Below are 12,745 nucleotides of genomic sequence, written 5' to 3'. Positions count from 1 at the left end.
ATATAAATATATATATTATATAAAAAATTATGTAAACGATATTAAAAGTTATATCGAAATTGTTTCGGAAAAGACCTGAAGAGGGCTGAAATATTTCATGATGGTGGAGAGAAATCAAATGACCTTCTCTAGAATTATCAGTACTTTATGGTTAAGTGCTTCGTGTTCCACGTTGACGAATTGACGCGACGCTGTTGACCTTCCACGTAGCATGCGGCAATGGTAGCGGTCTCGTTATGTCGGAATATTCAATCGTAGACTCAGTAACAGAGTATATGTGAAACCAAATTAATCCTTATACATAACAGAAAAGATAGTATACAACTAGTGAATTAAAATGAAGAGATTCAGTTTTTTTCTCTTATTAGCCATTCCTCTTATCATTTTAAGTGTGAACAGAGGTAATGTACAATGAAATATTTAATCATTGAAATGTGTATTTTTTAATGTGGTGACAGTGACAGATATAAAAGTTAATAGTTATCGTCCATCTTTTTTCAAATTTTTTTCGTATAAAATATGTTCTCTTTAACGATTTTCGAATATGACATGGATGAAAATTTTTGACAGATTTAATTTCAAAAGATCTACTTTCATAACCTAACATAAGAGTTTATCATTACACGTTTCATATAACATATTTTTACGTACCATTGCAAAAATTATTTAATAGTAAAAGTACGCAATAAATTATAAATAATAATTTTACATTGGCATATCTGAAATAATATAAATTTTTTTTATATTCTTATATCGAACAGGATCTGGCGTAGCTTATGCTCAAGAAGACGAAAATATTGATGATATAGTAGATGTAGAAAGTGAAGACAATACAGTTATCGCAGACGATGAACTTGAAGAAGAAACAGTAAATGCTTCGACCGATGCAGACACAACCATTTTGTTTACTAAACCTATCCATAATGCATTATCTACCCTTGGTATACATTTTATATTCTTATATATAATCTTATTCGGCATTTCTATTATACATTTGATTGATAAAAAATAATAATTCTTTTTATAGAGCTACCAGCTGGAAATTTGGTAGAATTTCTCGTTGGTTTCACTAATAAAGGTGAAAATGATTTTGTTTTGGAATCATTGGATGCCTCATTTCGTTATGCCATGGATTTTAACTTCTACATTCAAAACTTCTCTACATACACATTTAATAGAGTAGTAAAACCTAAACACGAAGCAACATTAGCATATTCTTTTGTACCTTCTGAAACGTTTGCAGGAAGACCATTTGGACTCAATGTCAATCTTAATTATAGAGATGCGGTATGTAGAAAATTAAAAGATAATGTTAAATACATTGACAAGACTTTACAACATATATTTTTGTAGAATGGAGTTGGCTATAACGAAGCGGTTTATAATGAAACAGTACAAGTCATAGAATTAGATGACGGATTGGATGGAGAGACCGTGTTTCTTTACGTATTCCTTGCTGCATGTGTAATACTGACTTTAGTTGGTGGACAACAACTCCTTTCGTCTTTTGGTCGCAAATCTCGTTCTTCCACAACACGCAAAGCACCTATAGAGATGGGAACATCTAATCCTAATAATGTAGATTATGATTGGTTACCAAAGGAAACTCTTAATACACTCAGTAAGTACAGGAGTACAGGATCACGCAATAAATCATCTGAAACTTTGAATCCACCACGTCCTTTCAATGATGTCAAAGAAAGAAATGTGATGTACAAAAAGAATAAACATAGACATTAAATTGGTTATAAACTTATCGGAAAGAATTTTTTATACACACTTTTTCTAGATAAGTCCCCCAGAACACCAAAACAAAAAACCAAGCAAAGAAAAGGAAAGCGGACATCTCCAACAATGTCTGGAACAGAAAATCACTCAAATAATCTGAATAATTTATGAAATTAATGTCTATGATTAACATTCTTCGTTAGGTGAGATAACAAAAGCGTAATTTGTACATTGTCATGATACCTGTATTATAAACATCATCATATACAATTTTCAACAAAATACTTGATATCATAATAAGCTATTATTTAAATAATATGAAATTAGTATATAACGAAAAAAAAAAAAAAAACTGCAGTGTTGTGTGTTTCATTTGTACAATTTACATAAAAATTTTGTAGTTCCATAAATGTTATTATCTCCAGCATACATGTTATTTCTTCGTAAAACGAGATGAGTATGTATGCGTCTATGATAAAAAAATAAATGTGATTGTTTTATAATTATAATCGTATTACGCACGAAAATGTGATGCAATTAAACTAGCCATTTTATATAAGTATCTTTATGATATATCGTTTCCCTATACATTATTAATAAAACTGTATAAATCCATGTGATCAATGTTATAGTTCATCTCTTGATAAATATAGAAAATATAAATTGTTTTCCCTTCTAAAAAAAGTTAATCTTTTAAAAGTAAAATTTAAAAAATTCATAAAAAATTATATCTTAGTTCGTAATCGTATTTCAATCATTGCTAGTTTCATTGTTCGAGTTTCGATAATCGAAATAAAGAAAGGTCTTTGACTTACCGAGCCACTGAACTATGAGATGTGGAATACATATAGCGACACCATACTTTGAGAACCTACTCTTACCTTTTCAATTCTAACCTATAATGTGCAAACGCAAAACGGAAGGTAACGTCGTATCAGATCTTATAAAATAATTACACGTCAGCCTTTACAAATAGTAATAAGTTACGGTAAAGTGCACAGTGGCAGAGTGTGAAACGCATTAAAAATAGAAAATGTCAGACGTGAGAGACTGGTTCAATTCGTTACCAATATTTACAAGATATTGGTTATTGTTTACGGTTAGTTTGTCATTAATCGGTAGATTTGGTTTTGTGCATTCATCCACATTCGTGTTGTCCTATGATCGATTTATAAACAATTTTGAAATTTGGAGGCCAATTACTAGTGTCCTTTATTATCCTATGAGCCCAGGAGGATTTCATTTTTTGATTAATTTGTATTTTCTCTATAATTACTCCTTGAGATTGGAACGTGGAGAATATGATGGAAGACCAGCAGATTATTGCTACATGCTATTGTTCAATTGGTTATGTTGCGTTATATTAGGATTCATCAATGGTTTTAAATTGATTATGGATCCTATGGTATTGAGCGTATTGTACATATGGTGTCAACTGAACAAAGATGCTATCGTTAATTTTTGGTTGGGTATGTTCTTATACTTATCTTATCAATTTATCGTAATGAGTCAATAATAAAAGACAACTTTTAATTTATCAACTTTTAATAGGTACAAGATTTAAAGCGATGTATCTGCCTTGGGTATTATTTGGATTTAATATGGTCATTAATAGTGGTGGTATGATGGAGCTCTATGGTATATTAATTGGTCATATCTACGTATTTCTCAAATTTAAATACCCTCAAGAACTTGGAGGCAGAGAATGGCTCGTTACTCCCAAAATTTTGGAGTCATATTTTCCTCCTCAAAGAGGTGGAATTCGATGGTTTGGCAACGTACCCATACAAAGGCCTGATGAACAACAACAAGCTAGAAATGTATTCGGTGGTCATAACTGGGGAAGAGGACATGTATTGGGACAGTAGTTTTATATATTTCAAATATAGAGAAGGTATCTTTAATGTTATCAAAGTTATTATCAGATCATTGATTCAATTTATCGTCATCTGTACATCTTTGAATGTTATTGTATAATACACACACGCAAATTAAACAAATAAAGATTGCAATCAGAAACAGAAGAGAGATAAAGATATAATTAAAGAATGAAAAAATATATCTAAAATGTAATTACAAATGTTATAGACAGTTACAATTTTAATAACAGCAATTGATTTGTTAAACTTGATAACTATTTATCTTTTTAGATAATTAGATATATCCAAATGTTTTTGTAATGTACTTTTATAATTTAAGAATAAGTATTCAATAATACTTCAATAATATACATTTACCTTACTTTATAAATGTAATTATTTTCTGTATATCTCCATAAATAATTTAATAATAAATGGCGATAGAGAAAAAAGCCAAGTGAAAAAAATTATGATTTTGCAATTAATGTTTAGCATATGAAATTTTAAATGTATATAAAGAAACAAAAATTTAATAATTTCTTTCAACAATTAAAATTAGTAATGAGCTTTTCTGTACAGAGATATCATGATACAAAAAAATAAAAAGGATGTAGCTATGTTTTTTAAAAGAAATAGGACAACTATGGAAATAAATGTCTAATACATAAAGAAATACGATTTTTATATTTTTTATATTTCCAATGCCTTACGACAAATCTGAAAACAAAAGTAACACACAATGCTCAATACAATACAATACAATACAATAAATAATTTTAATATACTTCTATGTAAAACACATGATTTATTAATGAGGTTTTCTCCTCAATGGCTATGATACCTGTCGGTATTTAACTTTGTAACAAAGTAAACACTAATCAGGTGGATGGGATGCCAACCCCTACCAAGAGCCCAAAACTAACACTTTTCTTTACAATATTGTACCTTAAGTTAAAATTATTTTCTGACATTAAAGAATAAAAAATTCAATATATTAACTTTTTATAAATATTATAATGAAAAGTGCGAGGAAAGGGCTCTATACTTACTAAATCATTCTTCTGGAACTTCTAATAATCCATTATTGATATCATCAATAAGATCATGAGGAGGCCTGCCTTCTACGGTACAACCAACAGACTGACATGTGCCAAGAATTTCTTTCACAGTACCGCTTAATTTTCTAGACATCGATCTTTGTCTCATGGCACGAGCAATAGAAACTATATCGTCGAACGATAAATTTCCACTATGCTTAATATTCTTCTGCCTTTTTCTATCTCTCGGTGGTTCCTTGAGCGCTTTGATAACTAAAGAAGCAGCAGATGGAACTACAGAGATAGTAGCTTGCCTATTTTGAATCGTGAGTTGTACAGTAATTTTTAGACCCTTCCAGTCGCTGGTAGCTTTGGCAATATCATCACCAACTTTTTTAGGTGACTGTAAAGTAGATTTACTTATGAAAAAAAAACTCAAACATTTTTTTTGTTTATGGTATTAAAATTGATATTTATTTTTTTAACTTACCAAACCAAGAGGACCAATTTTTGGAGCAAGAGATGAAGTTGCTCCAACTTCACCACCAACGCATCTCAAATACACTATAAAAAATTACACATCATTAATACTACCTTTTAATACCTTAACTACATAATAATGTCTTTAAAATACCTTTCTTAATTTCATTGGGATCGAATTTGGGAGGCATTCTGTATATTAATTTATAAAAACTTGAAGAATTAATTTAGATGTTATTGGATCTTATAGAGAACACTTCTCCGTGTCTACACGCGACAAGCCGCACGTTACGAAAGGACGGAAAGAGCGGTGCAATGGCAACCGGATAACATACTACGTGATTCAAAATAATTTTCCAACGTTGCCAATAGTAAGCATACTTTACTCGTAATTCCAAACTCAAATGATTGGTCGAAAAACTTTTGCGCCATTTTTAAAAAATAATAATCGAATGGATCCATTAATTCGTAATAATTATATTATTTTTTATAAAACAGCTAAGTTCTAAAATTTAGATCATCGAGATGTCTAATATGTTAGGTTAGAAAGAAATAGAATATTAATTTATCTAAAATCTATATCTAATAATATAATTTATCTGAATATCTCATCACAAGCTCTTCGTGTAAAAGGTAGCAAAATTAAACTTGTGCACCGTTATTTACGTAACATATTTATATAGAGAAAATCAGAAATACAAAGTATATAAAACGTACTAGAGTGAAAGTAACTGTATTCCATGACGTAAATATTATTTGGTATCGATTAGAGAAAGGGATGTTTAAAAAATAAGAAAAGAGAGAGAGAGAGAGAGAGAGAGAGAGAGAGAGAGAGAGAGAGAGAAAATTATATGTAGCTTTGTTAATGGGCATAAATTTGTTTTTACAGTTCGTCTTCTATCTCTATTATTAAAACGAAAGGCTTTCACAGAGCAGAGTTATGCCTTTATCTCGTGTACGCGTAATACATATCTGTATCTGTCCGTGTAATATGTCTGTATCTGTCTTGTGTAAATAATGAGAAACATGTGTATACAATGTATACTTGTTGTATACTAAGCGTGATAAATGTTACAACAATGTATACTAATCGATGACAAGGTGTGTGAATCGAAAACAAGCTGTAGCGCGATAATATAGATTCTTTTTAATTCCTTTTTATTATTATTGTTTTTTTTCATTTTTTTTTGTTTTTTAATGGGCAGCGTTATTTCGCCGTCCACGTCTTTTGCGGCCTCCTCCAGAAGAACGATTAGATGAGGCCCATTGTTCGTAAAATCGTTCGGCCTCTAACCATTCTTGATATTTATACCACCATTCTTCCCATTTGATGTAGTCGTCTAAAGTGAGGTCTCGTAAATATCCTCTTGCTTTGTAATAATCGTATCGAACTCGTACATCGTCCCAACATTCTAAACCTCTTGGTCCTTGGGCTAATAATGATTCAGGATAATGTCCAGGAGGTGGAGATTCGTATCCCAATCGAGCGATTCTTTCTTCACCCTCTATTACAACTTTCATAGCATTTTCTCCATCTTTAGTGATACGCATGTTTTCCATGTCTCTACGATCTACGCTCCACTGAGCCATTTTACCGAACCTATGAAAAAGCCAAGAAATAAAATTTCTTCGAGGATTGATTTTTGACCGTTTGGTATAATAGAATAAAGCATTTATATATTTCAAGTTATGACAGATGAAAATAATCGTTCAAGTAATACCGTTCCGATAGCGTCATTCTTGGTGGTCCTACATGGGACGTTGTAGAAGAACTGTCACTATCTTCACTAGGCGAAGAGTCTGGTGGTTGACGCATCATCGGCGGTGCTCCATGACTCGAATGTGTTTTTTCTACTTTTACAGGTTTGCGCATCTGCATAATATAAAACGAAAGAATGTAATAATATCGATGTTATTATCAGGAATATATCGTGAAAAACGTATTACTGCGACGGAGTTAGCTGGAAAGAAAAAAAAGATGATTAAAGCAGCTGCTGTGTTTCGGATTTACATGCATAATATGTTAATAGTTTTGAAGAGTCCAATCGGTAAATAATAGAGATAGTAGATAAAATATAAGGAAATATACCAATGGTATAGGTTCGGGAACTCTTGGATCCTCTGGCAATCTGCTGTGATGTTTCTCCTTGCGTCTAACCTTGACTTCCTTTTCTTTTAGAGCCTTGTAATCCTTTTGATGTCTTTGTGGAGGTTGAGGTGCGGGGGGTGGTGTTCGTGGACGTGGTAAAGGTGGTGATCTTGGTCTAGTACGAGCTGGCAGAGCACGCGAACTCGAAGGCACAACCTCTTTAGGATGCGCACGCGCACGTACCGGTGTGATTGATCTTGAACGCGAACGAGACGGTGGTGCTATACGACGACGTTCCTTCGGCGAACAGACGGAACATGATCTGTCCGAGCAGGTGCTCCCTGTACTAGGACTTCTCGCAGCTCTTCCTCTTGTATGAGAACGTTCTCGCGGTGATCTAGGGCTTCTAGTACGAGGGCTACGTGGTCGTGGGCTGTGTGGACTTCTCGGTCTAGGGCTTCTTGGACTACGTGGATGACTTCTACTCGGTTCTCCACTCGACGTACCTCCGACATAAAGTTCTTTATATCCACTGTGTCGCCATCTATTCGGATCACGTTCTTCTACTTCCAAAAGCTTTTTATTCCAATAGCTCGACTGAGACTCACGAGCTTTTCGCATGACGGTATCTAATTCCCTCCGTTTGCTCGAACTTTCACCGTGTGGTCTAGTCTGGGAGACGCTAGTGTCCATCCTAAGCTTGCTCGAGCTGCTACCACTGCCTCCTCTCCTTCTATCATAGTCTCGTGACATCACTGATAGAGATACGAGTAAAATATTTCATATTAAATATTCGTCGTAGATCGAAGAAGATATGAGAATAACGAATATATAAGAAGGATCCGATCGAGAATTGCTTTTTACCTGAATTAATGATTATTTATGGAAGATATAGAGGACGTAAAAACAATTCAACACGACGATCCCAATCCTTCCTGTGAAATCACAGTTTAGATTTCAGAACATGACAGTAGTACGGCTGCAATAACGAACGTGCGCGTTGCTCTAATTGCCGTAGAATCTCAAGAGTAACCAATGCTCGTCTCTTTGCGTTGGGCTGCCTAAAGGGTTGATTGGCCTACGTGAAAAAATATACGTAGCAAATCGGTATCATCTTGCGTCGAATCAAAGCACTAGGAGGAAAGTTAGTGTATTTGCGAAGCGCGATTGCGCTCCGTCTCGTTTTAACAATGATAAAAATATGAAGAAGAAGAAGAAGAAGAGGATGATGAATCGCGAGATCCAGAATATCCGAGGTTTTTTTTTATATATATTTTATTTTACTTTATTATTACTATTATTATCATATTTTTTTTTTTTTAGTGGACGTATCACCCGTACGCGATGCCTTACCATCGCCACTCTCTCCGTATGTCCAGAATCGTGTGGTACGCTTCGATCCACGATCCATATAACGCTGCGCGCGCGTGTACGAACTTTCGAACGCTTCGAGAAGCGAGTTTTTAGATCGCACGAACGGAAAAACGGACGAACGGACTGACAGACGGACGGACGGACGGACGGACGGACGGACGAATGCATGAGCAGGCGTATGTACGAACAGACGGACATGGAAAGTCTAAAAATGCATTGTCGTTGAAGCGAGCGCATCATCTTGGCGGTATCGACAAGAAGAGACTGCTAATAAGCCAGATATGTATATATATGTATACACATATATACACACGCGTATATATCCGTCGGCACTCGTCGTTGCTGTTGTTTACAATGCATTGCCATTGCCGCCGCCATTGCCGTCCCGCCATCGTCTCGCCGTCGGCCCGCTGTTACGACGACCGTCGAACTTGCACGAAGTGCGGGCCGCTTCGGGAGCAGTGCGACGTTGCCGTTCGGTATTCCGTACCGAATAGGCGCGTGGGCGCGCGCGCGCGCAACCGCAACCGCAACCGAGCGAGCGAGCGAGACCGCACGATCTTCGGGCTCGTCGTCAAAGATACGCGAGTATATAAGCGTATCGTCCGGCCTAATCGGTGCCTGGACGAAACGTTCTTGTTTCTCGAGTCATACGACGACGACGACGACGACGATGATGACGACGACGACGACGACGACGACGACGACGACGACGACGACGACGACGACGAAGAAGACGAAGACGACGACGACGATGACGACAACTCGTCGAAATGACGACGAAAGAACCGTTCGCGTTCCTTCCCTCCTTTCTCAAGGGAAAGAATGCACGAATGATGATACGTCAAGGTTGCACGAATTTGCGAACGATCAAACCGCGACAACACCGTTTCGGTCATGGTACGTACGAGAGAACGAACACGACGACGAACGAACGAGAACACGACAATCGCGAATATCCCCGGCCGGACCGGTTTCGAGAAGAGATTTCGAGACTCTACGACTCGAACATCGACAAGCGAAGAGAGGAGTATGTGTATATATATGTATATATATATACCGCGTTCTCTCTTCTGCCTCCTTAACTCCCCTTACTTTTTACTCTTTTTTCTTTCTTTTCTTTTCTTTTCTTTTTTTTTTTTTTTCGTAATTTTCACGAACGCGAGAGCGAAGTTCGGCTTCTCTCGCTTCTCCTTCCCACTTTCCTTTTTTTTATTTTTATTTTTTTGCGCACTGGCGGCAGTACACACCTTCGCACACTCTGATTTCTCTCTTTATATCCCGATTTTGCACTAATTTTTTTTTTTTTTTAGTTTTTAGTTTTTAGTTTTTTATATATACATATATATATATATTTTTTGTGTTCTCTTCTCTTTCTCTCCCTTTTGCCTTTATTTGTTCAAAGGAAACCGAAACGGGACTCTCGTCTGAACCCTCGCGCCAGCACTTGGGCTGCGGTTTTTTTTTTCGTACCGAAGCGTCAAAGCCGTTCATCCGCTCGCGTCCGATGGTTATCACCTTGAAAATCAATCGGCCATTCGCCGGAGCGCGACTACTTCCTTCGTTATTTTCGTATCACCGCGATCACCGGACTCTGAAGGAACATTCGGGCTAACGACGACACTCACTTTTCTCACCGCGTCAACTCGAAAACTTGCATTTTCTGGCACAAATTCTCCACAAACCACTTCCGCGTGTGACGTAGTAGTATCTCAATGGAGAACGAGGAAAGACGTCGCTCTCCCAACTCAGCAAAATGAGTACCCGTATGTGACGGTAGTACTACTTGCCTCCTTTGATGCGATACTAATATTATTTTTAACGAGTCGTGGCGATATCGAGTTTTGATTGGTGGATTTTAAGAAGAATGGAAACTTTCCTCCAATCAGCGACAAGGAAATATTCTTTGTCCGAACATTCGCTCGTGCTTATTGGCTGAGCCGAAGATGCTTTCTCATTGGTTATTTCTATTTAAGCTTCTTTTATTCGTCGAAGATTCAGTCCGCGATAGATATACGACTGATACGGAAGGGTGATAGTTCTCGTTCGTAATTTTATTGTTAAATATTTAAAATATGGTGATTGCTATAGGTTTCGAGGGTAGTGCGAATAAATTAGGTATCGGAATTATACGTGACGATGAGGTTTTATCCAATGTACGACGTACTTACATCACACCACCGGGCGAAGGTAAATATAACCTAACATATATTATTTTCTATTTTATAATTTTTTGTTGTTAAATTTAAATAAGGAATTTCTTGTTATATCTCGTAATAAGGATTTTTGCCACGTGAAACTGCGGAGCATCATCGAAAATGCGTACTCGAGGTTCTCAAGGAAGCATTGAACAATGCGAAAATTTCTATGAAAGAGATCGACGTCATATGTTATACAAAAGGGCCAGGAATGGGTGGTCCTTTGACAGTTGCTGCATTAGTGGCTCGTACGATGGCTCAGCTTTATAACAAACCGATTGTGGCGGTTAATCATTGCGTGGGTCATATCGAAATGGGTCGTTTGATTACCGGTAGTAAGAATCCTACCGTGTTATATGTGTCAGGTGGGAATACGCAAATTATTGCATACTCTCGTCAAAAATATCGTATATTTGGAGAAACAATAGATATTGCTGTTGGCAATTGTCTAGATCGTTTTGCAAGATTGTTGATGCTTTCCAATGATCCTAGTCCAGGATACAACATTGAACAGCTTGCGAAAAAGTAAGTTTTAATAATAGTTTTCTGATTTTACTTGCGAAAAGATCTTTATACGTGATCCGTTTGTAAAAAACGTTAGACGTATCTGACACGATGGAAACTTGTAAAATTTTATGGGTGTAAAAAGGGGAAAGAAATTAGCTCCATTGCCATATGTGGTAAAAGGAATGGATGTATCTTTCTCTGGGATATTAAGTCATATCGAGGAACACCTTTCTAATTGGATCAAGAACGAAGAATATACATCCGAAGATTTGTGCTTCTCTTTACAAGAAACGGTTTTTGCCATGCTGATCGAAATCACTGGTAAGCAAATTATTTTCTTAGTACATTAATCAATATAGTTCACATAGTTTCGATAATTCATATCATTTTCCAATTTAACGCATTAATAATAATAATAATAATAGAAAGAGCGATGGCTCATGTGGGAGCAAACGAGGTATTAATTGTGGGTGGTGTTGGATGTAACGAAAGACTACAGGAAATGATGTCTATCATGTGCAAGGAAAGAAATGCAACATTGTATGCAACTGACGAAAGATTTTGTATTGATAATGGCGTTATGATCGCTGTCGCGGGATCGTTGCAATATAAGACCGATGGTTCTACTCCTTGGATCGAGACTACCTGTATACAAAGGTATAGAACTGACGATGTACACGTTACGTGGAGAACATAAGATGTTGAAGTTGAATAAAAATATTTTATGATTATTTTATTTCCTATTGTAGTTCCTTTGCAATGATCTAAATCATTCCTTATTAGATTAAGCACATATGACAATAATAAAGAAAGAACAAGTAGAAAAAAGTAATATTAATTAATTCATTCTCATGATTCATGGATTTATATGGATTCATGATTGGAAGAAAGATTAGACACGTGATTTGTAAGGTAATAAAGAATACAACGGATCGTCGCTGTATCGAGTAATCGAAGAACAGTAGCGTTAGATATATAGAGTGGTGGGTGGTAATAGGGTGGGGGTGAACGTGAGACCAGCAACGGAAGATACGCAGGGCTTGTCGCTCCGGATAATCTTCGAGGCACGCGCACAGCTGGCTTCCATCCAAGTAATGTCTCTGTCGGAGATGGCAGCAGTTATAGTAACTGAAGTAGCACCACCACTACATCACCACCACTACCCCACCACCACCATCCTCATGCCAGTATCGCTACCGTCATCAGCAATAGCGGTAGCAGCATCACCACCTCCACCGGTAGCAAAGACGGTAGCTTGTAATAATATTAGTAGTAGTAGAATAGTGTGGTAATGTCGTAATAGTAGTAGTAGCAGCAGCATCGACATCAGCAGTATCAGCAGCGTGCTACGTCGGGTTTACTTGGCGCGTAACTTTTTTCTCGTTTTATTAAAAAAAAATTCTCTCTGTTTCTATTTTCATTTTTTTCTCTGTCCGTCTCTCTTTCTCTCTCTTCATTTCTTTTTCTTTCACC

At 36.2% G+C, this 12,745-nt stretch overlaps 4 protein-coding genes across 11 annotated transcripts; 3 read left to right on the top strand and 1 right to left on the bottom strand.

Moving 5' to 3' along the window:
• Nucleotides 1–161: 161 nt before the first annotated feature.
• Nucleotides 162–2,343, top strand: LOC122626999 (translocon-associated protein subunit alpha). Of its 2 annotated transcripts, XM_043807697.1 has the most exons (5): nt 162–401; nt 762–941; nt 1,028–1,287; nt 1,354–1,621; nt 1,790–2,343. In XM_043807697.1, the coding sequence occupies exons 1-5, from the start codon at nt 338–340 to the stop codon at nt 1,897–1,899; spliced, it is 882 nt and encodes a 293-aa protein (XP_043663632.1). In that variant the 5' UTR covers nt 162–337; the 3' UTR covers nt 1,900–2,343. The 2 variants fall into 2 exon arrangements, with proteins under 2 accessions (XP_043663632.1, XP_043663631.1); XM_043807696.1 differs by lacking the exon at nt 1,790–2,343 and having other exon boundaries at nt 1,354–1,756.
• Nucleotides 2,344–2,578: 235 nt separating this feature from the next.
• LOC122627000 (derlin-1) lies at nt 2,579–3,752 on the top strand. Its single transcript, XM_043807698.1, has 2 exons — nt 2,579–3,197; nt 3,280–3,752. Exons 1-2 carry the CDS (start codon nt 2,762–2,764, stop codon nt 3,594–3,596), a joined length of 753 nt encoding a protein of 250 aa, XP_043663633.1. The 5' UTR covers nt 2,579–2,761; the 3' UTR covers nt 3,597–3,752.
• Nucleotides 3,753–4,260: 508 nt separating this feature from the next.
• LOC122626997 (60S ribosomal protein L12) lies at nt 4,261–10,346 on the bottom strand. 7 transcript variants are annotated; one of them, XM_043807692.1, is made up of 6 exons: nt 9,818–10,323; nt 8,058–8,271; nt 7,802–7,948; nt 7,194–7,699; nt 6,826–6,977; nt 5,763–6,704 (listed from the first exon to the last, which is right to left on the bottom strand). In XM_043807692.1, the coding sequence occupies exons 3-6, from the start codon at nt 7,944–7,946 to the stop codon at nt 6,299–6,301; spliced, it is 1,209 nt and encodes a 402-aa protein (XP_043663627.1). In that variant the 5' UTR covers nt 7,947–7,948; nt 8,058–8,271; nt 9,818–10,323; the 3' UTR covers nt 5,763–6,298. The 7 variants fall into 7 exon arrangements, with proteins under 7 accessions (XP_043663628.1, XP_043663627.1, XP_043663626.1 ...); XM_043807691.1 differs by having other exon boundaries at nt 7,194–7,948; nt 10,196–10,346; XM_043807687.1 differs by having other exon boundaries at nt 7,194–7,948.
• A 125-nt stretch (nt 10,347–10,471) lies between these two features.
• LOC122626998 (probable tRNA N6-adenosine threonylcarbamoyltransferase) lies at nt 10,472–12,008 on the top strand. Its single transcript, XM_043807694.1, has 4 exons — nt 10,472–10,757; nt 10,849–11,290; nt 11,415–11,593; nt 11,698–12,008. Exons 1-4 carry the CDS (start codon nt 10,643–10,645, stop codon nt 11,967–11,969), a joined length of 1,008 nt encoding a protein of 335 aa, XP_043663629.1. The 5' UTR covers nt 10,472–10,642; the 3' UTR covers nt 11,970–12,008.
• The last annotated feature ends 737 nt before the right edge of the window (nt 12,009–12,745 follow it).

The sequence above is a fragment of the Vespula pensylvanica genome, chromosome 2 (genome assembly GCF_014466175.1).
Source record: "Vespula pensylvanica isolate Volc-1 chromosome 2, ASM1446617v1, whole genome shotgun sequence".
Lineage (NCBI taxonomy): Eukaryota > Metazoa > Arthropoda > Insecta > Hymenoptera > Vespidae > Vespula > Vespula pensylvanica.
Note: the sequence above shows the minus strand (reverse complement) of the source record. Positions and strands in the feature narration are given on the sequence as shown.